The sequence below is a fragment of the Capra hircus genome, chromosome 15 (assembly GCF_001704415.2).
Source record: "Capra hircus breed San Clemente chromosome 15, ASM170441v1, whole genome shotgun sequence".
NCBI lineage: Eukaryota > Metazoa > Chordata > Mammalia > Artiodactyla > Bovidae > Capra > Capra hircus.
The window spans coordinates 17,939,766-17,962,884 of NC_030822.1; the positions used below are offsets into that span (position 1 = coordinate 17,939,766).

The window sequence follows — 23,119 nt, forward strand, 5'->3', positions numbered from 1 at the left end:
AGGACCAAGAAATCTGAGGAAGGCTCTCCAAAAGAAAGTCAAAAATCAACTCCAATAAAATATCCCAAACTGGAGAAAACTATATGAGGCATAATTAACAGTTCCTTATCAGGTGACATAGTGAAAAAAAGAGGCATTCCCACCTGATGCAGAGACTCGGGACGCAGGCTCCAAAAGTCCCAGACCATGTCCGGATCCTTCAGGTGTGTTTGAGGGTTTCTCTTCTGGCTATGGATAAAGGACGGAAACTAAATGGAAAAAGAGAGGAAAAAAATCCAAAAGTTAAGTTTAAAGGACTTATGGTGTCTTCAGTTCAGTCGCTCAGTCGTGTCCGACTCTTTGCGACCCCATGAACCACAGCACGCCAGGCCTATGGTGTCTTATACATTGCCTATTGCTAGGTTTACAGATTATCGTTTTGAACAATACAATTTTAAAATTTTAAGCTGCAAAACCCTAAAATGAAATTTACCCTCTACATGGTTTTGAGCAGACTGCCTCTTTTTATTCATTGTCCAAGTGTTGTAAGGAAACCTGGATCATTCCCATCAAATCAGTGAGCCCCAAAATGCCAAACTAAGACTAATGATAATTGTTGACCTTATAAAAAGATACTAAATACAGAAAAAAATGTAAAAGGCATTCCAGCCAATCCCAATCAATGTTCTCTTCTTTCTGCTTTTCCCAGGGCTTTTCCTCAAATGCCAATCTATACAGAGTATTTGAAATCAATTTAAATCAACAAATATCTGCAGAGTGTGAAATAATTCATCACCTACCAGTAGAGCATCCCTGATGAAGAAAATGGGGGTGTTATTTCCAACAAGATCCCAATTACCATCTTCTGTGTAAAATTTCACTGCAAAGCCACGAGGGTCACGCACTGTGTCAGCTGAGCCTGATTCTCCAGCTAGAAGATTCAAGTGGGGAAAATGAAGCCTCTACTACAGTACTCTGCATCCAGGAAGCCTCAAGTCATAAAAACACTGGGATCTACCCTTCCCAACTTCTAGAAGTATATTAGGTATTTAAGTGCCTGGGTTATTATTTCTACTACCCACCAGCTAATTTAGACTGAAAAAGTAAACAAAGAAATTAGCTGAGAGAAATAAGAAAGTATATATAATAACAGCTGAAAATATTATCCATTTACTGTAACAAGATAGCTTTGTTCAAACAGGTAATTAAAATTTAAATTAAAATAAGGGACGATAGCTTTGTTCAAACAGGTAATTAAAAATTAAAGTAAAATAAGGGAAGAGAATAATTATGAAGATTACGGCAGTGAACAGAGAATAAACAAGTAGTCAAAATTATGAGGTTAATATTAAGAAAATGAGTCAAGACGGAAATTTTTATTCTTAATTTCATTTCCTTTTGCATTTCACAAAATTATAAAAATGCACAAACACAGACTCATGCAGAGGCAGAATTAATCAGGCACTGTGGTATGCTGAGATGCAATTTGATAGCTCTAACTCTGACTAGCTCTGTAACATGAGAAAAATCACCCTCTCAGAAACAGAAATAATCCCACCATGCAAAGCATTAATCTATCTACAGATTATAAGCAGGATCAGTACAACACTAACCACGGATGGCACAGAATTAACCCTCAATAAAGGGCAGTTGTTCTCATGGCTGTGGAGCAAGACTACCACTTCATGATCCGTTTGAGGCAACCACTCATTGGAAACACTCTCTCCAAATGTCACAGAGTTGCAGGCGTGAGCTCTGCATAAGCATGATTTCCTAAGATCTCTCAATAAACAGAATTATAAGTAACTTTCTACATGTCTTAAAATATTTTTTCTACTGTAAAATGTTGCTATACTTTGGAGAAGGGCTTGTTTCCTATTGTCTGGTAAGTTTTTTCTGGAAACTAAGCTATAAATGCCTTAGATAAAATACAGGGTTGAGTCAAGCAACACCAGTAATGCAAATAGACCAACTTACCAACAGTGGAGAAGCGAACTGCAATGGGCGTCCTCTTTCCAATATGCTCAAACACCTTCGCCTTGGAGTATCTGGTAATGTCATGTGTGACCTCAAAGTAGCCAAAAGCCCCTAAAGAGAAAGACACAGAAATTGGCATCACAAGACTATCACTCAGGTCAACAGGCCAGCAACAGGTATCTGGGTGACAAGAGAAACCGGTGATTTAGCACTGGCCTTCTGGGAGCTTCCAATGATGGGAGAAGGGGAGATAACCCAACATAAAATGATGAGAGCAAAATGCAAAGCCCTGCGTCACTCAGGGCTAAGCTGAGAGCTACAGAGCCGGAGCCAAAGAGGAGTGGAGCCAGAAGGAACTAGTCAGGGTTGCCAGGAGAACAAAGGGTCTGAGAGGCCCTTCAGGTACAAGCAGGATCTAGGAGAGAAAGAACAGGGGAGAGAGGAGGAGAAAACACACGGAAAGGCTGAGCACTTAGGAAGCTCGCCACAGAGCCAAACAGCAACCTGAACAGCATATCAAAGGCATGACAGAAAAGCCCCAGAAAAAAAAGCTGGAGAAGATAGAACAGGAAATAAAGAAACTGGGAAGTCCAATACTTTGGCCACCTCACGCGAAGAGTTGACTCACTGGAAAAGACCCTGATGCTGGGAGGGACTGGGGGCAGGAGGAGAAGGGGACGACAGAGGATGAGATGGCTGGATGGCATCACCAACTCGATGCACATGAGTCTGGGTGAACTCCAGGAGTTGGTGATGGACAGGGAGGCCTGGCATGCTGTGATTTATGGGGTCGCAGAGAGTCGGATACGACTGAGCGACTGAACTGAACTGAACTGAAATGGGAGTCCAACAAAACTTCTTCCTTTCTATCAAGCTTTCTTTTTCCTATTGAGTTTTTTTTTCTTTAAGATTCACAATATTTAAGTAATTTATTTATTTATTGGCTGTGCCATGCAGCCTGTGAGATCTTGGCTCCCCAACTAGGGACAGAACCCAGACCTCCTGCATTGGAGCTTGGAGTCCTAATTACTGGACTGCAGGGAAGTCCCTCCTTTTGAGTTTTTAGCTTTCTTTTAAATACCATCTACATCTTCTGTTTCTGTAATAAAAGCAAAATAAAAGTTTTACAGAAGTTTTGGACAAAAAGGAAAAATCACTGCAAAATCACTACAGCACATTGACTTTGCACAGTTAATTCCAGTATTTATCCAGTTAAGTGCACCACCTTAATCCAGTTATAATTACAGTATGTCTATGTCTGTATTTCCATATTTTTCATTCTTTACTAAGATGCATAATGGAATAAAAGGAAGATTACTTTTATTTTTAGCAAAATAAAGTATTTTACATGGAAGGTTCAATCCAGGGAAATAACCATCATTTAATTACTGACTCCTCTATTGATGGACATTTTTGCCTTTCTCCAAGGAATGGAAATTTGGCACTTCTCTTAAAGGAACCCTGATCCTTTGAGAAGTAATTTTTAACCCAGGTGTTATGAAACAGTCCTTTCCCAGCAAATGAACACAGCTCTCACCTGCTCCTTTGGCATGCACGACTCTCTCAGGAATTCTCTCCCGGTCAAAGTGAGCCATTTCATCAGTGAAAACCACATCCTGGACGAGAAGGGGCCCTCGGGGCCCTACCGTCAGAACATTGAGTTTGTCTCCTACTGGATTACCGGCTCCAGTGGTCAGGACATCAGGTTTCTAAGTGAACAGGAGAGGAAAGGAGTGCAAGAGAGTCAATACCATCACACCCTCAATTTCCACTGTCACAGGGCACATCGTTTTGCACTTTTACATCTGCTACTCAAACTCTTTTTAAATTTCCCGTGTGAAAAGTACTGAAATGTTACAAAACATGCAGTTGCCTGAAATTTATAATTGGGTCACAGAAATCCTAAGAAATGCAAAGCAGGACGATATCTAGATAACTCACCAACCTGCTCCCCCTCTGTTCCAGGTACAGCCACCAGGCTCCACACAGGAAACCTCAGGTAGAGATTCCCCTAAAAGGGATTATATATCATATGTGTTTAACACTGAATGTCCAAACTCATAATGAGAGATGGTCCCCAGGGAAGCTATGCCTCCACATGCTTTACGCAGATTTTCCAAATACTTCCTGACCACCAGACATGTCAAGGCGAATCACCCTGTACAGTGCAGTATGCTTCCTGCAAGGTACCAGCCATCTGCAGCATCTCCTCTCAATTCCAAAAGAAGTCACTGGCTTTTGTCATCACCGAAAATAAACAGTTACTGGTAAGATGGATTACAGTATTAATTTTCTAAAGATGCCAAATGTCTATGAGATGAGATAGGTTGTTTTACTGTAATTAAAAATTAGATCCACCCATTTTTCCCATTTCTATTATATTAGGAGCCCTTCAGCTGTCTCTTCTCTAGGATGGGAGCAGCATTTTTAAGTCTCATGTGATCCCGGGCAGCTTCATCTTGCTCTGTGGTCACATTCTGCTTTTGACAGCAGCCAACTGCCTCTCCCATGACGTTCCCCAGCCCTCCCCTGGCTACCAGCAAGTTAATAAACTTTTCATGTGCAAAAAAAATAAAAATGGCAGGGGAGGGGGGCCAGTGGTGGTGGTGGGGTACTTCCCATAAAGGAAAAAAGAATGTGAGAGAACACCAAGCTTGGTGAAAGGAACGGTAAACAGGTCAGAGGGTCATTTCCATCTTTGCATCCCTAATAAAGGAAGGCTGAGAAATTAACGAGACCACATCACAAGGCTCCTCCTCAGGACCAGGTCAGGGTGATAAAGCCAAAAACGAAAACTACGCCCAGAGGAGGCAGATGCAGAGCCAGCTGGATGAGGAGATGAGCGAGCTGAAGGACTAAAGAATGAGATGGTCTCGCCTCGTGACAATGAATCATGGAATCTTAGTGCGGCAATGCTGGAATGGTGCCATCACCGGGCCTCCTGCCCACCCAATGTAGGAATCTCCTCCGTGACATCCATCCCCCGAGAAATGAAACGTGGGTTTGTAGGTCAGTAACATTCAGCATCTCTTCTAGTTTCCTGGTCTAACAGATCAACTGTCCTCTCTTTTAACACCTTTCCCAGCCAATGGATATGCAATTTGTTTTTAAAACAAGTGTGGCAGGAAAAGGTTCAACAGTCAGCAAAACAGAATGGAGGTCATGGTCAAGGACCAGGGAGGAAAAGACCCCTGACTTCAGGCGGTGCTTAGGGTAACATCAAGTAAGAGATACTGAATTTAAACAAAGAGAGTATTCACTAGATGAAAAGAATGACACGGTATATTCACTGAGATGGTGAGAATTAACAGTTAACGCAATGAAGCTTTACTAAATAAAGTAAGTGAAGGTGGAGCTGGGAAATGGACCATCAAAAGCAAAAATTTTAAAGTCATTTCTGAAAAAAAGCCAGTTCCATGCAGTGAGCATTGCAATTAACCCCAGAATAGATACAGTTTGTTTTCATTTTTGTTTAAATCAAACTTCCAGCATTCTCAAACATTTCGAATAATTTTGAACCTGATGCTAGGAAAGACTGAAGGCAGGAGGAGAAGGGGAAGACAGGATGAGATGGTTGGATGGCATCACCGAACAGATGGACCTGAGTTTGAGCAAGCTCTGGGAGTTGGTGATGGACAGGGAAGCCTGGTGTGCTGCAGTCTGTGGGGCCACAAAGAGTTGGACATGACTGAGTGACTGAACTGAACTGAACTGAACTTAAAGTAGAAAGCAGTGAAAACCAGCCCTCCTGGGCTACAAGCAATGACAAATATGTCCCAGAACAGCAAGACCTGGAAGACAGTACCTGTTTAGACGAGTACAGTCAGGTGAAGCCACTCCCTGCACGTGCTGAGAAAGCCCGAGGTGATGACAGGGGAGGGGAGTGGTAGAGGAAGAAGAGAGAAAAAAATGAAAAGCCTACCAACGGCAGAGGCAGCAACCGTCTGGCAGTGGTGATGAGAGCAACAGGTCAGCGGACTTCAGCCAGAGGCCGGGAAAGACAGGGCAGGAGGGAAAAATAAGTGGGGACTTGTCTGTTGGTCAAGGACGTAAGAAGCAGCCACAGTGCACCTGGGTCTCATTCGTTCAATAGCCTCAAGGCGGACCCTCTGCAGGCTGGATGGCAGGAGTGGGGCGGTGGGGGAGTGGATTTAGCATTAGGGCCCCTCAGGTGACTCATTTCAAGTCACTCATTCACCAGCTGTGGTCCCTGTCCTCCCGGTCCCCACAGACCACAGAGCCTGGCAGGATGTATCCCTGTGACCTGCACACACAAGGGTAGAGGTCTGCCCACTCGGAGGAGGGTAGACAGAGGCCTCCTGAGGACAGTGAGTGCCAGTAAAACCAGAAGAATATAACCACACCCCAGAGCCCGTGCCCCTGTTATTCACCAGCATCAAACAAAAGAAACAAGATCCCGTGACGCAAGCTCTGGGCTTTCTCTAGGGATATGATGGAGGGTGGTAACCACGGGTCCAAAGCTAATCAGAAAGGACAAACACAGAATCAGTACAGCCGATGGGACTGTACCTAGTGTCTCATTTCCCTTTGTAACTACCACTTCTCGAGCACTTGCCATATGCAAGGCTTTTTTCCCTAGCTATCTTCATTCAAGCCTCTCAACAACCAGTGAGAGGAATATCATTGCTTGTTTAGTGGTCGATGCCACATGCTCAGAGTATTTAATAACTTCACGCAGATTTCTGTGTGGCAGCACACAGAAAAGTATGGAAGGGCAAAGATATGTCTGCCAACTTGCTGGTTACAGGGTTTTTGTTTTTTAAATTTTTTGGCCACTCCACGTGAGATGTGGCATCTCAGTTCCCCAACAGGGACTGAACCTGTGCCCCCTGCATTGGAAGCATTAACCATTGGACTGCCAGGGAAGGGCCTGTTTTAACTCAGTGCAAGATCACTTTAGAACTAGAACTTTTTTACGGACAGAAGAGCTCTTCTGTTGATAGATAATTCTAAGAGCTCCCGCTCTGGGAAAGCTGCATCAGTTGCCTGTTAATGTGTTTAACATCTTTCTGGCTGCCAATTCCTCATGACAATCATACATGCTTCTCCTGGACCACTCTTCCTGCCCCAGCCATGCCGCCCCACAAGCTGGGCCAAGGGCATCTTCCTGTGCCCCACAGAACAGATAATCTCATTGCCTTAATGCTCTATGGTTTTTTCTCTCGAGACAGTATACTCTTTCCGCATCTAGAGCCCTGCCACAAGTGCACAACCAAGGCTGAGGATTCAACAAGGGAATGAATTAAACTATGGACTGATATGAAATTGCCAAGAAAGATTATTTCTAAAAAGGAGGAAGAGGTAACAATAGCCCATGTCTCTCCCTGTACCTTCCCTCCAAAAAACGAAAGGGAAATATCTCAACTTATAGCTTCCAATTCTTTTTCTTTTTTAATTTTTTATTTATTTTTATTTTAGATGATGCTGGGTTTTCAATGCTGTGCAGGGCCTTTCTCTAGTTGTGGCGAGTGGGGACTACTCTCTAGTTGTGGTACGCAGGCTTCTCATTGCTTTGGCATCTCTAGGTGCAGAGAAAGGTCTCGGCGTTCAGACTTCAGGAGTTGCAGCACACAGGCTTATTCGCCTCTAGTAGAATCTTCCCGGATGAGGGATGGAAGCCACGTCCCCTGTCTTGGCAGGTGGATTCCTAACCACTGGACCACCAGGGAAGTCCTGTAATTTCAAACTCTGATGAAAACCCATTAAACAACCTTGTCATAAAAACTGCTGCAGCAATTGACAACAAGTACTTTGGCCTGGTTTAAAGGCTCGCACCATGATTAGAAAGAGAGGTTTGAGATTAAAGTAAAATTCCACTTTGGCTTTGCTGTTTGTATGTTTTGGCTCAAACTAAGACAGGGATGAAGAAATTTTCCTGGGAGCGGTCAAGATGGCTTTCTCTGGTGAAATATTTTGTCAACATAGTTGCCACTGGTAAGTGCCCTCTGCTCACAGAATTTCCAAGAACTCGCTATGGTAGGCTTCTTTTTCTAAACTGAAAAAGAGGGGTCATACAAACTGTCCCCAGCTTTCAATCCCAATAGAGTCATAATGTCAGCTTTATATTCTCAGAGATCAGTATAGAATATACCTATCATTTTCTAGCAAATCAGTGCCTACAACACACCCCGTTCAGAAAACCAAAGACAGCCTCGGTCCTCAGGTTTCCTTGGTCCTCGAGTCGGGGGAGTTGGAATGACAGTGGGGTGGGGTTCCAGGCCTCCTGCCCTGATGCAAGGAAGCGGGGAAATATCCCCTTGTGGGGCAGTTTGGGAAAGGGACCCAGGCCTACAAGGGCCCCACGCTCTTCCCTTTGGAAGCCAGTGGCCACAGCAGCATCTACTCCTCTGGCAGTCTCCAGAGTTGCCTAAACACAAGGCGTAAATAAATTCAAATCAGGGAAACAGTCTCAGCAGGCCCTCTTTGCCAAAACTCCTAAGCCACATTCTCCAGTTAAGCCTCAGCTTATAATGAAGATGATGCAGGCATCTCCTGTCATCCCACTGATTCTTTCTTTGCCTCTCTCTGTTTAGGTGTGAAAGGCCTTATTAGACACACTCAAGCTTCAGAACAACAAATATCAGCTTGCTCTGCGGGCACTGTTCTACTCTCTACTCAGGTTATCACATTTAGTCCACCTCTCCAAGGTAAAGACTGTGATAATCTCCACCATACAGAAGAGGAAACTGAGGCATGGAGAAGTTATACAACCGGCTCAAGGCTATCCACCTAAAATGGGCCAGAAGCAGAGTCTGAACACAAGCAGACTGGCTCAAGGACCCAAAAGCATATATAGCGCCTCTCAGAGAAGCACAGCTTACATCTCCGGCACATATTCTACAGGCTGGGCAACTGACATGTGTTGGTTTACACACGTTTTATATAAATTAATTCTCACAGCAATACTGCAAAGTAAGGAGAACTGTTATCCCATTTTCAATATGGGAACTGAAAGGGGAAGGAGGTGAGGTAATCTGCCCAGCAGTCAAGCCTCAAGTTGAACCCTGTTTGACTGTAAAGCCTGACCCCTCGCTGGTTACTAAATCACTGTAAACTTCATTTAAAACCACCCTAAGGAAGAGACAGATGGACTTAAGAGACATATCAATCAATGCCATGTGTGAACCTTATCTGCATCTAGATTTGAACAAAGTGTTAAAAAAAAAAAAAAGAGACAGACAGACAATGTCAGGGATTCTCAAGACCTCCCCCGGGTGATTCTCTAGAACTCACAGAGCTCAGCATCTAGCCATCCTCCGGCCATCATTTATTACAGCATTTAGATACAAAGCAATATAAGCAAGAAGAGGCTCCTTAAGTCAAAGGAAACCAGCAGAAGCTTCCAAGAGTCCTCTCCCAGTGGAGCCACACAAGACATGCCTAATTCCCCCAGCAAGTCGTGGCAACTCACATGAACTGCTGTTCTGCAGGGGAGTTCGTTAGGGGGGAGAGTCGGTGGGACAAAGATTCATTATTGAAGCTGACAGACAAAAGCTTGGAGCTTCATTATACCATCTTTTCTGTTCAGCTCTGGTTTGAAATTTTCTACAATATAAAGTGTGGGTTGTTTTTGTTTTTTTGTTTTTCCATGAAGAATCAAAGAGCAATGTCGAAGAAAAGAAGTCAGGGAGAAGTTGAAACAAGGGACAGAAATAAAGGGCTGCACCATGCGTGAGTGGTTAGCCTGGGCAGGCTCTGTGTTCAATACTCTTCCTACATCAACATTCGGTCAAGACAAAGGACAGGCAAGTTCAGCACTGTACTCAAAATATACAACAGACCAGGTGATTAACGCTTCTTCCCGGTGGTGATTTAGTCACTAAGTCGTCTCCGACTCTTGCAACCCTGCAGACTGCAGCCCATCAGGCTGCTCATGGGATTTTCCAAGAACACTGGAGTGGGCTGCCGTTCCCTTCTCCAGGGGATCCTCCCAACCCACGGGTCAAACCCATGTCTCCTGCATTGCAGGCAGATTTTTTACTGAGCCACAGGCTCCTGCCCAGAGAGGGCTTATTGTCACTAGAAAACATGGAGAATCCTAACTTCCATGCAAGTGATTTACTCCTAAATTCTGAATTCAATAGGATGTGCTTTTTTTTGTCTTAAAACATCGGAAGCATTAGAGTGACTCACCTCAATACCACATCACACTAAGGGGGTTCTCTAGCACAAAAATCAGTGAACAGACAACACTGGGAAACGTTTCTGACTGCCTTAAAGTCTAAAAAACTATGCTTTCTGGGCTCCAAGTGGCAACTTCATCACCAGGATATGCTTCATCTTGTAAGCTGACTTTATGATTAAGCCACCAGGTGCCTCAGTATAAGTCAAGAGCTGTCGGTCATTCTAAGGGCAAGAGGCAAGAATGAATTCTTGTCCTACTTTACTCACTGTCTAAGTTAGTCTATGCCATCCACCTCTAGAAGTGCCATTCAATAAAAAATTGAATAATATATAATGGGAAAAAATGAAATCCAATAAATGGAAGAAAAAATCAAAATGTGTTCTTCATTAAGAACTAAACGGGCCCTGTTGGTACTGAACAAAGTATACTAAAGAGTCAGCGAGAGTGACAACAGGCCTCTCAACACTGCGCTAACTGCTACGGAATATGGCCTTAGCCTGACAGCAGTGCACGGGGAAAGGAACAATAAGATCTCACAGGCAAGCGAAGAACTCCCCTTCCCTGGTGGCTCAGGTGGTAACGACTCTGCCTGCAATGCAGGAGACCTGGGTTCGATCCTTGGCTTAGGAAGATCCCCTGGAGAAGGGAATGGCAGCCCACTCCAGTATTCTTGCCTGGAGAATTCCATAGACAGACCATGGCGTCCCAGAGAGTCAGACAAGACTGAGCGACTTTCGCAAACAAGGCCGTTGACGTCAAAGTGAACCCTGTGAGGGCAGTGGGAGCAAATGCCTGAAGAAAACTAAAAATGATTCCAAGGATCCCAGGGAAGACAACTAGTGGGTAGTTTTTTTGTTCTTTTTTGCAGATATTAATCCAACTTTATCAGTAATCACTTTTTTTTTTTAAGTAGGTCTGGATGAGCTCTATCAGCTGTTTTTTTTTTGAAACAAAATTTATTGAAACACAGCTGATTTACAGTGTTAGTTTCAGGTATACAGCAAAGTGATCCAGATAGATATTTTAGGTTCCTTCCCACTAATCATTATTACAAGATATTGTGTATAGTTCCTTTGTGCTGTACGGTAGGTTCTTGATGGTTATCTGTTTTATTTCTAGTAGTGTGCATATGTAATTCCAAATTCCCAATTTATCCCTGCCCCACCACTTTCCCCTTTGTTAACCATAAATTTGCTTTCTATGTCTGTGAGTCTATTTCTGTTTTATAAATAAGTTCATTTTTATCATTTATTTTTAGATTCTAGTGGACAGTTTTTATTCTAGGGAAAAAAAAAAAGTTGCCTTTTACAAGGAAGATAAATGTCAGACTTCAAGGTCACATGGTTGGACCGTTAAGCACAGACTGACTGAACACAGCTCCTCCCTTACCCTAATGGGAAATGTCTGCTTTTCAAGCAAGTTTCTTTTGTATTATTTTGTACAAGAGGAAACATGTCCCAGTAGCTGCTCACATTTTTTTTCTTTTCTTCTTGGTGAGTTCTCTATATTTCCAGATATGGTCAAAATACACTGCTACTGGTTTTCAGCAAATAGAATAATCCTACCGAGAATAAAGCCTTGAAAATACATGGAATGGCTACTGAAAAAGAGGTTTTCTCTGCTTTGAAAATGACTTTACTAAATAAGTCTGACAGCACTGAGAATTGCACTAGTCCTTTAACTTTTCAAAGAAAAAAAAGTAGGGAGTAAGAGGAGAGAAAGGCTCAAAAAATGAAGGATGACTGATCCCCTAAGTAAAAGATTCCTTTACTCTTAGCAGTAGAAACTACAGCAGTCACAGTACTAGAAAGAAAATGAACAAAAAAGGTGGTTTCCACAAGAAATGCAAACACACGTGCACAAGAAGTCATTCAGTCACCTCTTCTCCAGCCCCCTGAATGTCGGCAATGTTACGTCAGTGCAGCTATTACCAAGTTTACCCTAAAAAATACATAAACCCTCAAAGGTTCTGTCTTGGGACTCATTGATAGGAATGCATGGTCTAAAATCCAACTTCTCTTCCAAGTAATAATGAACTGTTTAAAAAGGAAAGGCTCGAAAAGCTCAAATTCTCCAGTTTTTAAGGGATCAGAGGCTACTAATTACCTTAAGTTTCCCATAGGAAGAGCCAATGGCATTCTAAGCAATAAACAAAGTTTCCATCAAGTTCCATTCAGAAGGACTGGAAATAACCTGGAGAACCACCTCCCTTCCCTAAACCTACTTTGAGAGAAAGAAAAATAAAGATTTTTAAGAAGATCCAAGTCATACCTATGAACGTATTTGATTTGTCACTCGCCTGGTCCCAATTCACTTGTCAGCAATGAAATATGCCCACAAGGAGAGACGCCCCATAAATTGTTTTCATGCTGGCTGATCTCGGTTCCAAAGGAGGAGACACCCAGCACAACGTTCAGCATCCGGTTTTTGAGGGAGGAGATGGCAGGGTGCCATCCAGCAGAAGTTCCACAACTTAAAGCGTTCACAGTCCAGAACAAATATAAACAAAGTGGGTGGTGGAAGGCAAGATACTGATGCAGAACTGCCCACTTATTTTTTAAAAAAGCACTTGCCAAGCAAATGAAGATTTGAAAAAAAAAAAATACTACACTTTACTGTCATACATTCCTAACAGAAAGAATATTTTAAAAGTCCAACATCCCTTTTGAAAGAGATTATGCCTGTTTGCCCATCAGCACATCGGAAGAAAATGGCTAGAGAGATTGTCACACATGGAAAGTATGTTTGGACACAGTGTAGAAGGGTTGGCAGCTGTCACCCAGCCTCGCTCACAGCGGGTGCAGCCATGTGACAGGGTTTTAGACAAAGGAATGCAGGCAGAAGTGACATACACCACTTCCAGCCTGGCATCTAAACCTCCCCCATACTCTCCTCCACGCTCTTAATCGTCTGTGACCAGACAGTGCTGTGGAGGGCAACATTAAGAAACCACGCGTTGCCACAGGAGCAGCCTCCTTCAGCCTGCAGCCTTGGGGAACTGTGGGCTGCCGAGGACTCGCTACCTCCTTCTGCAACCTCAAACCATTTTGGCTAATCACGTAAGAGAGAAATAAACTTCTTACAGGTTTATGCCATTATACACTTTGGGATGTATTATTACAGCATGTAGCCCATGCGTGACTGTACTTAAAACATGGGCTATGAATCAAGGATAGTAAAACAAACAATCCAATGTTTTAAAGGACAAAAAATTTGAACAAATCCAGTAAAGAAATACATATGTGTGTGTTAGTCAGTCATGTCTGACTCTTTCTGATCCCATGGACTGCAGCCCACTAGACTCCTCTGTCCATGAATTCTCCAGGCAACAATACTGGAGTGGGTTGCCCTTTCCGCCTCCAGGGGATCTTCCTGACCCAGGGATCAAACCCAGGTCTCCTGCATTGCGGGCAGATTCTTTAGCATCTGAGCCACCAGGGAAGAAATATTGTATACCAGAGGTCAAATAGGCACATGAAAAGATGCATCACTGGTCATCAGAGCAAGGCAAATATCACTTCTTATTCACCAGAAAGGCTAAACTTAAAAGAATGACAATCCCAAAGGATGGCAGGATGTGGACCAATGTAACTCTCAAACACTGTAGACAGAAGTGTAAAATGGTAAACCACATCAGAAGAAGGCTTAGGAATTTCTCATAAGACATTCACTTGCCTTACTCACTTACTTGGCAATTCTATTCACAGGTATTTTTTAAGAGAAATAAAAGTATATGTGCACAAAAAGACTTATATAAGACCGTTTATAGAAAGTTAATTCATAACAGCCACACACTGGGAATAGTCCAGGTGCCCAACAACAGGATAAGCACACGGTGCTCTAAGCAGACAATGGTGCTCTAATCAGCAGCAGTACTAGTACTCAGCAATACATGCAATGACAGGAACGAATCCTAAAACATTTTTTAAAAATCTTAAAACATATTTGCTGAATGAAAGCAGCGTTACACAAAAAGTTCCTAAATCAACGGTTAAAAAGCAAACTCATCAGTGGTTGCCTGGAGCAGAACTGCAGGAGAAGCAGGGAAAGATGGGAAATGGCACGAGGGAACATTCCAGGGTGATGAGAATCTTCTACATCTTGATAAAAGAACCGGATTCACAGGTGTTTATATTTATCAAAAAGCACAGATTGGTACACTTCATATTTGTATATTTTTGTATATAAATTTTGCCTTAAAAACATGAATTAAACAATGAATTCTGGTAATTTGCATCAAGTCTACTGACGTCTACAACATACTCTGAAGTGCCCCTCCAAAACACAGGTTAAGGGATGAATGAAGGGACAGACAGATATGGAATAACATGTTAAAAGAAATTTTTTAAAATGTGGTGGGTATATAGGCATATACTACACAATTTTTCTCACTTTTCTGAATGTTTAAAAATTTTCCAAAGAAAGCACTAGGAAATTACAAAGGGTATGGACAGATGCAAAATTCCTTTGGGAAGTGGGCAGCCTCCTATAAAAATACGCAGCTTTCACTCAGAGCAGCTCAAGTCAGGAGAAACAAGACACCAATGTGCCTGCCAATCAGGACAATGTAAACAGCGCACTGAGATGCATGGGCAGAGGAGACGGAAGTATTTCAACTAGGGGTCCCCAGATTATAGACGCGTGTTGCAGGCCAGCTGTTTCTCACATGGGTGACCATGTAGGGCAAGTCACCAGCAAGATCTTAATGATTTAACAACAGTTAATGATTCTCCCAAACAGTGACAAGGCAAGCTAGTCTCAACGGAGCCCTTCCAAAAAAATGAATTTTGTTTTATGCGAAACTCACTTGCCCATATTTTTTCCAATTCACCGAGGATTCATGAAAGCCTCTGTGTGAACCAAGATGCAGCAACCACTGGGCATACAGAGAGTCCTGGCTCTAGGAAGCAGAGTCTAATCTTGACTCTGCCACTGACTAGCCACTTGTCCTTAACTGATAAGACGCTAAGTCTCTCTGGTTCACTTTGCCTAAGAACTCATGAAAAGCCAAATACCCTAGTAGCACATAATAAGGAACAAAATGAGAAAAGAGATTTTCCAGGCCCTCTAAAGAGAATGGTAGCCTTCTCACAAACAGGGAACTATAAGGTAACCCATGAGCACTCAGCATTAATCCTAGCTCATGAACACTAACCCGGTCTTAAGGAAGAGCACTAAACGGGTACCCTGTCACTACCTAGACAGGTGGCATGAGGTGGGAGGGAAGTTCAGGAGGGAAGGGACATATGCTTACCTATGGCTGATTCATGTTGATGTATGGTAGAAACCAACACAATATCGTAAAGCAATTAACCTCCAATTAAAAATGAATTTTAAAAAGAAGAAAGAGCAAAGATGAGGAAAGCATGACTCTAGTCCTCTCTGCCATTAACCAGCCACCATGGGAACTGGGCAAGTCCCGAAGACTCTCTAGGCCAATTTGACAAAAGAAGACTCAAAACAGAAGTGCTCCCATCCCACTCAACCTGCTCACAGATGCCCTTTAACACTCTGCATCCTAGGGGTACAGGCCAGGAATGACTGGCCAACCACTACAGGGCTGAATTCCTACTCAGCTGTAAAGCTCTTGTTCAGATGTCACCTGCTTTGAGAAGCCTGCCAACCAGGTCAGTCACTCCCTTTACACTCAGCAGATAACCTATATCAGCGCCCTGGCCACGTTGGAAGGTAACCATCTATTCACCTGTCTTGTCTCCCAAACTTGACTTCGGCCTCACTGGAATTTGCTCCACTTGCCCCAGCGCTGTGCCTAGCACATGCTGGCACTCAAAGCATTGGTGTAAATAAATGCATTAATTAATCACTAAGGTCACTTTTAGCTCTAAAATGCTAGACGATGTTTTTAAGTGCAAAAGAAATCATGGGTATACAAATCTTTTTATTTAGCTGTTTAATGCTGTATGTGCGCTTCCCTGGTGGCCCAGATGGTAAAGAATCTGCCTGCAACACGGGAGACCTGGGTTCCATCCCTGGGTCGGGAAGATCCCCTGGAGAAGGGAATGGCAACCCACTCCAGCATTCTTGCCTGGATAATTCCATGGACAGAGCAGTCTGTCTGTGGGCTACAGTTCATGGGGTTACAGAGAGTCGGACACGACTGAGCAACTAACACACAAACAATGCTTTATGTTCAGTGCTGGGGACATGGAGATGATAAAAGACGTTTCCTGCCCCCAAGACACCCCCCACCCCAAATACGAAAGCTGGTAGTTATTGTTTGAGCGAGGGCAAAGCTAGAGCCTGCTCCTGCTTCCCCGTCACTTCCTTTCTTGCAGCTGCAGCTCTCTGCCTCTTTCCCCATAAGCCTTCACTGCTGCCTCAAACTGCAACCTCTGTCCCAGCTGGCAAAGGCGCAAAACTGTAAGCCAACCACCCACGACCTGCAGCCTACCACAAATCCTGCAGGACCGCTGCCCCCGGGGCCCAGAAACCTCTCCCCTCCCGCCCGCGAATGTAACAGCCCAACCAGACGGAAAGGAAGCACACGCACACCCCTAGGCCCCCCGCGATCGATGGTACAGCCCTCCCTTCCCAGAACCTCCGCGCTGGGGCAGCAGGGGCCGTTACTTGAGGACACCCAGCTTCCTACGCGGACCGTAGGGCCGGCTGGGAGAGCGCAGGGTGTACCTGCGCGGCCCTCTGCTCCTTCCAGTGTTTCATCTGGTCGCTGGCTGGATCCCGGTTGTCCGCCATGGTGTCTGAGCGGCGCTGCAGAACTTTGCAGGTGGGCTCGGCTCACGCGTCTCCAGCGCCGCAGCTGAAATAGGCGACTTCAGACTCCGCCACTCAGCTCCGCCCCCCATCCCGCCCCCTCGGCAGGGCCGCCACCTGATTGGCCACTTGAGCTCTAGGCGGAATGGGATTGGAAGCCAAATAGGGGCGGGGCTGAGGAGCAGGGACTCGGGGAGAGGAGAGGCTGGGGAGAGAGACGGGAAAAGGAACGGCACCTCCTCACCTCCGACCCCCAAACTCCAGATTAACTAATTTGGGTTTGGCCCCCGCGTACCCGGATGTGACTGTCTCCTCGGCTTATCAGTATCCTTCAGGGTGCCCTGGGAGGTAGCGGTTGGTGGTCTGCCAGTTTTTTTGAGGGAATGCTTAGGCCCTGCTGGGTGGGGCTTTGAACTCTGGTAACATGCTCTCAGCTCTTAAAAAACAGAGAAAAAGAAATCCACGGTTGAGTTCCTCTGTGCAAAATGAAGGTTTGTCATGCTCCAATGTTAATAATTTTGTTTACAACTGAAAGGATTGGTGGAATTTGGAATAAATGCAAATACTGGTTCTATATTTAAGTATGACCAGTGATCACACTCAAATGTCGCATAATTTTTTCTTTGTCAAAGATTAGAGATGACATGTATACACTGCTATACAATGACATGAATACATTTAAAAATGGTTAACCAACAAGGATCTGCTGTATAGCCCAGGGAACTCTGCTCAGTGTTATGTGGCAGCCTAGATGGGCCTGTAATCTGGGGGAAAATGGATAGGTGTGTATGTATGGCTGAATCTCTTTGCTGTCCACCTTAAACTATCACAACATTGTTGGTTGGCTATACGCCTGTATAAAATAAAAAGCTTTTAAAAATAAAAGTAAAAAACACAGAAAAGCGAAATATTTGCAAGTTCTAAATCTTAATAGTCTAAAATACGTAGCACAAAAACTCAGTCCTTTAGATTCCCTTTTTGGTTTAGAAGTTCCCCTTTTTGAGTGTCTGCTATGTGCTGGACACTGCTGATGGTTGCCAAACTCTACCACTTAATCTTCACAACAAAAAAAATATAAAGGTCAGTGAAGTCTCCCCACCATGACAGACTATAAACAAGCATGAAGAGGTTGGCTTGCTCCTGATGTAGAATAATTAACTAAGTTAAATAAGATGTCCACTATTTATTAACAGAAATGCTGCCTTAGAGTTTAGGAAATGTCTTCCCTAAGTCAATGTGACTAATTTTTGAGGTGTTTGAGCAATGCATTTTAATAAGTGAAATAACAATATATTTTGTGATATTCCAGAAGAAAATTGCTCAAGAGTTCAACAGTGCAAAAATGGCTTATTCTATGAAAATATCTTCAATTGGTGTCTTACTCTTGTCAAGACGTTTAAATTAGGTAAAGTGTGAAAAGAGACTTGGTTATACCCAGCTAGAGAGATTGTTTACAAAGTCTGAGACTTGGCATAATAAAGCTGGGGGAAAATGGTCCTCCCAGACCTCAATAGAGATCTGTACTCCTACTACTTCTCATCCTGAGGCCACGTTATTGCTCTTTTCTTCCACTGTGTGAACCTCCCACTCATAGGGCATCACACTTCCCTTCCCCTAGTCGTTTCCATCCTCTTCTGGTCAGGAGTTGCCTTATTCCAAATAGGCTGCCATTCTTTTCTTTTACTGTGGGTTCATATCACTTTTTATACTTGAGCTTGAACTCCGGGAGATGGTGATGGACAGGGAGGCCTGGCATGCTGCGATTCATGGGGTCACAGAGTCGGACACGACTGAGCGACTGAACTGAACTGAACTGAAATGAACTTGGTCTTGGAAATGTTCACATACTCTTGGGAGTCTAGTTCAGTCACATTTGTATAAAAAAAGGATTTTTGTGGTTAGAACTGGTAATCTAACCACTGTCTATAACATTATTTGCATGAGAATAAGTCTTTCAAGCTTAAATTAAGTAGAAGGAGCTAGGGAGAGCTAGCAAAAATTTTTTGCCAAGTCACGTTATGATCATTGGATCTATTAAAAGGCCCTAAGGAAGAAAAGAAAATACAGTACCCACAGAGAACTTTCAAGTATTTATGTACATGATTTATGGAATGATGTACATGATTCCCCCAGTGGTTCTATGTAAATCTCATCTCCCGTACCTGCTGATTTATGTCTCCTTATGTTAAAGGCCCTTTGTTTCCTGGGCCTCAGCTGCTCAGTGGTAGGACTTTTCTTTCTTTTTTTCTTTTGGCTGCACCACATGGCCTTAGTTCCCCAACCAGGGATCAAACCTGCACAGTGTCTTAAAGTGGTAGGATTTTTGATTCTTTCTCGTTTTCGCTGGGAATTGGATCAAATGCAATCTCTCTCCAGGTCATCACTTTGCTTATCTGCTTCTCTTGAAAAATAGGCATTTTGTTTGTTTGTTTGCTACTCCAGATTTACTCTCCATCCTTCTTGATTCTAATCTATACTCCAGAAATCTTGATTTTTATCATCCGCTTGGCCCCACGATACCCTGCCTTCTTCTTGAGTTCAGCCAATGGTGGGCTGGCGTGAGATCAGGGCTTAGGTGGAAAGAGGGACTAAATTATTCGTTATATTAGCGCCAAAGTTGGATTTTCCACAGAGTTAATGAAGCTTAATTTTAGAGTTCCTCACCTACACATGTTCCTTCCAAACTTTTGGGAGGAGTCCTCACAAAGTGCTTATGTGTACTTTTATGAGTCTGCTTAAAATGAGTGAGGTATTTAAGCACAGTTGATATAACCATCATCTTTTCGAATCCGAATTCCCCTTCACCACATTACCTTTCTTATCAAGTGTCATTGGAATGACTGTGGTTATGTTTGACATCCTGCTAAGGAGACATTGAGTTGGGGATTATTTACATGAGTTTAGTGGAATACAGTTGACTTGCAGTCTCTTCCGTGTGTACTGAGTTATTGTTCGTAAAGCTTCACAAGCTAGAGCGTGGCAGACTTATGTCTGACTCCAATACCAAGTATCTCTGTAGCCTTTCCTCTGTCTGGCAAGCATCACTGAGCCTTTGATTTCTTCTAATGCACAGAAACCCATGCTCAGCCTCTTGCCAACATCTGACCCTCTTTTCTCACCTCCCCTATCAAACTCCAGCACTTAGTTGTCTTGTCACTCGGTTTTATCTCCCATCACTGCCTTTCCTGTCCTCCTCACTCCACTAAGCTAAGATTCTTTTTTTTTTTTTGGCCATGCTGCATGGCTTTCAGGATCTTAGTCCCCCGACCAGGGATTGAACCCAGGCTGTGGCAGGGAAAATGTGGAATCCTAACTACTGGATCACCAGAGAATATCCTATAACTCATCGATTTAAAATGGCATTATCAATAGTAAAGTATAAAGTCAAATGAAAGTTTTCTAAACTATAAATAACAAACACAAATTTTGATAAACTATGCTAGAAGGAAGATTGAATTACCTTTCTATTCTCTCTATTGAAAATTTTTACTTCTTTTGGTGATCAAAAAGTATGCACTCAAAATGAAAAAAAAAAAGTATTTTAGAGATATGTTAGGCTGTTAATAAAGTATTATGCTTTGGGGGGGGTGGTTTGTAATGTTTTTATGGTACTTTTTTGATTAATCAAGTTTGTAAGTTGTGATTTTTTTACCATTGTAAACAAAGATTGATTTTTATACTTAAGTGTGTGTTCTTTTCCTTATAGAGACAGTGGAAAGTATACATATAAGCTTCAAATCCCGCAAAATTGGGATCCACTCTAAGCAAGCTCACTGCCTGCCTACCCTGCCATAATTCCTTGATTTCTTGGAAACAGCCATGTCCTACAGCTGTAGGTATGTTGCTGCTGCTGCTGCTGCTAAGTCGCTTCAGTCGTGTCCAACTCTGTGTGACCCCATAGACAGCAGCCCACCAGGCTCCCCCGTCCCTGGGATTCTCCAGGCAAGAACACTGGAGTGGGTTGCCATTTCCTTCTCCAGTGCATAAAAGTGAAAAGTGAAAGCAAAGTTGCTCAGTCGTGTCCGACTCTTTGCGACCCCATGGACTGCAGCCCACCAGGCTCCTCCGTCCATGGGATTCTCCAGGCAAGAGTACCAGAGTGGGGTGCCACTGCTTATAATTGGTTCCAAAACCCACTCTTTTTCTTTGCCTCTTCAGAGGCAAGAATGGCACACAGCCTACTTGCAGTCACAGATGTTTCCCCCTTTTTCTATACTCCTTTCATGAAAATTTCCACAATTGTCCCTTCAGAGTATACTGGGTTTTTTCAGGGATTCTGACTGATACAACTCATAAAAAGCAAAACAGTGTGATGCATTTTATCTTATTTTATTTTTAAATTTATTTTTTATTCAAGTACAAGTGATTGACAGTGCTGTGTTACTTTCAAGTGTACAGAAAAGTAATGTAAATAGTTTATATATACATGAGTGATATGTCACTCAGTCATGTCCAACTCTTTGCGACCCCATGGACTATAGCCTGCCAGGTTCCTCCATCCATGGCATTTTCCAGGCAAGAATACAGGAGTGGGTTGTCATTTCCTTTACCAAGGGATCTTCTCCACCCAGGGATCGAACCCTGATCTTCTGAGTTGCAGGCAGACTCCTTACCATCTGAGCCACAGGAAAGTACTTTATATATTATATATTATATATAAAGGACTTTCCTTTATATATATTATTATATATAATAATATATAATAATATATATTATATATACATACACATATATACATACATATGTATATATTATATATTATAATATATATTACATATAATATATATATTCTTTTTCAGGTTATTTTCCCCTATAGGCTATTACAAAGTATTGAGTGTATGTGTGTGTATATATATATATATATATATATAGAGAGAGAGAGAGAGAGAGAGAGTATATATATAGTATATATTCTTTTTCAGGTTCTTTTCCCCTATAGGTTATTACAAAATATTGCGTATAGTTCCCTGTGCTATACAGTAGGTCTTTATTGGTTGTCTGTTTTATATATAGTAGTATATGAATATTAATCCCAACCTTCTAATTTATCCCTCCCCATCCCTTTCCCCTTTCCCCTTTGGTAGCCATCAGTTTTTTTTCTTTGTGAGTCTACTTCTGTTTTGTAAATAAATTCATTGGAATAATTTTGTTTTAGATTCCAGATATAAACAATATCATATGATATTTGTCTTTGTCTGGCTTATTTCAATGTGATTCAATTTAAAGGACACTTTCTGAAAAAAAAGAAAAGGATACTTTCTGGAGATATTATAGTCCTGTATTGCTTAATACTTATCCAGCCAGCATGGTGTCCAGCTTTTGACCTTAGCACCCATTTACATGTTTTAAAATTATTGAGGACTCCAAAGAGCTTTCTTTTGTCAATGTTGGAAATATATAGGTGTATATGATTAGAAATTATAACTGATAAATTTTAAATATTTAAATATTATTTTAAAATAAAAACAATAAGCCCAATATATATTAACTTAAATGACATATTATTGTAAAAAATAACCATATTTTCAAAAAATTAGAATGTGTTTTACATTTTTGCAAATCCTTTACTGTCTGGCGTAGAAGACAACTGGATTCTCATATCTGCTTTCACGTTCCATCTGATGCAGTATCAGATCATGTAACTTTTGGAGTGTTTTCCTGTATACCCATGAGAGAATGACAGTGAAAAAGGCAAATGACATCTTAGTATTATTAAGATCATTTCAACCTCATTGACCCCCTGACAGGGCCCTCAAGGATCATCATATTGAGAATCACTTATAAAGAGAAATGGACTCTGATTTGGAAATCAAAATCCTTAGGTTTTATTTCTGACATCTCCTAGCAATGTGGTCTGCAGTAAATCAGTATTTAACTTTTTTAGAATATGGTTTCCATGTCTACTAAGTGAAACATCCAAACAGAAAAACTAGGACTATTACAAATATCAAGATTCTTCAATTTGTGACTTGTTTATGAAAAGAAATAATAGGTTTCTTCAAGTCACTTCAGAAGACAGCTAATGAGATGTCAGTAAGGTCCATGTTAATACTCATGGAAGCCAAGTTCCATGGTGTTGAACCTCACTTCTGAAGGCACATATCAGAAAAATAAAGAAGGAAAAAAATATAATATGTCTAATATGACTTACTTTTTGATAAACAGTATGCATATTGGAACTGTCAATATCAATGCTGCCAAACATCATTTAAGATAGGGTGTTATTATGAGGTAAGCTTCCTGGGAAAATTACAGCAATGGCTTCCAACTTCCATTGGCTAGGAA

At 42.3% G+C, this 23,119-nt stretch overlaps 1 protein-coding gene across 1 annotated transcript in view; it reads right to left on the reverse strand.

Annotated features, from left to right (window-relative positions):
* Nucleotides 1–16,906, reverse strand: part of CAT (catalase) — a 36,325-nt gene extending 19,419 nt beyond the window's left edge. The window contains exons 1-5 of the mRNA XM_005690077.3: nt 16,751–16,906; nt 3,494–3,665; nt 1,957–2,067; nt 780–910; nt 144–248 (exon numbers count right to left, since the gene is read on the reverse strand). Of these exons, the coding sequence (XP_005690134.1) occupies nt 144–248; nt 780–910; nt 1,957–2,067; nt 3,494–3,665; nt 16,751–16,816 (585 nt within the window). The 5' untranslated portion in view covers nt 16,817–16,906. The remainder of the gene's footprint in view (nt 1–143; nt 249–779; nt 911–1,956; nt 2,068–3,493; nt 3,666–16,750) is intronic.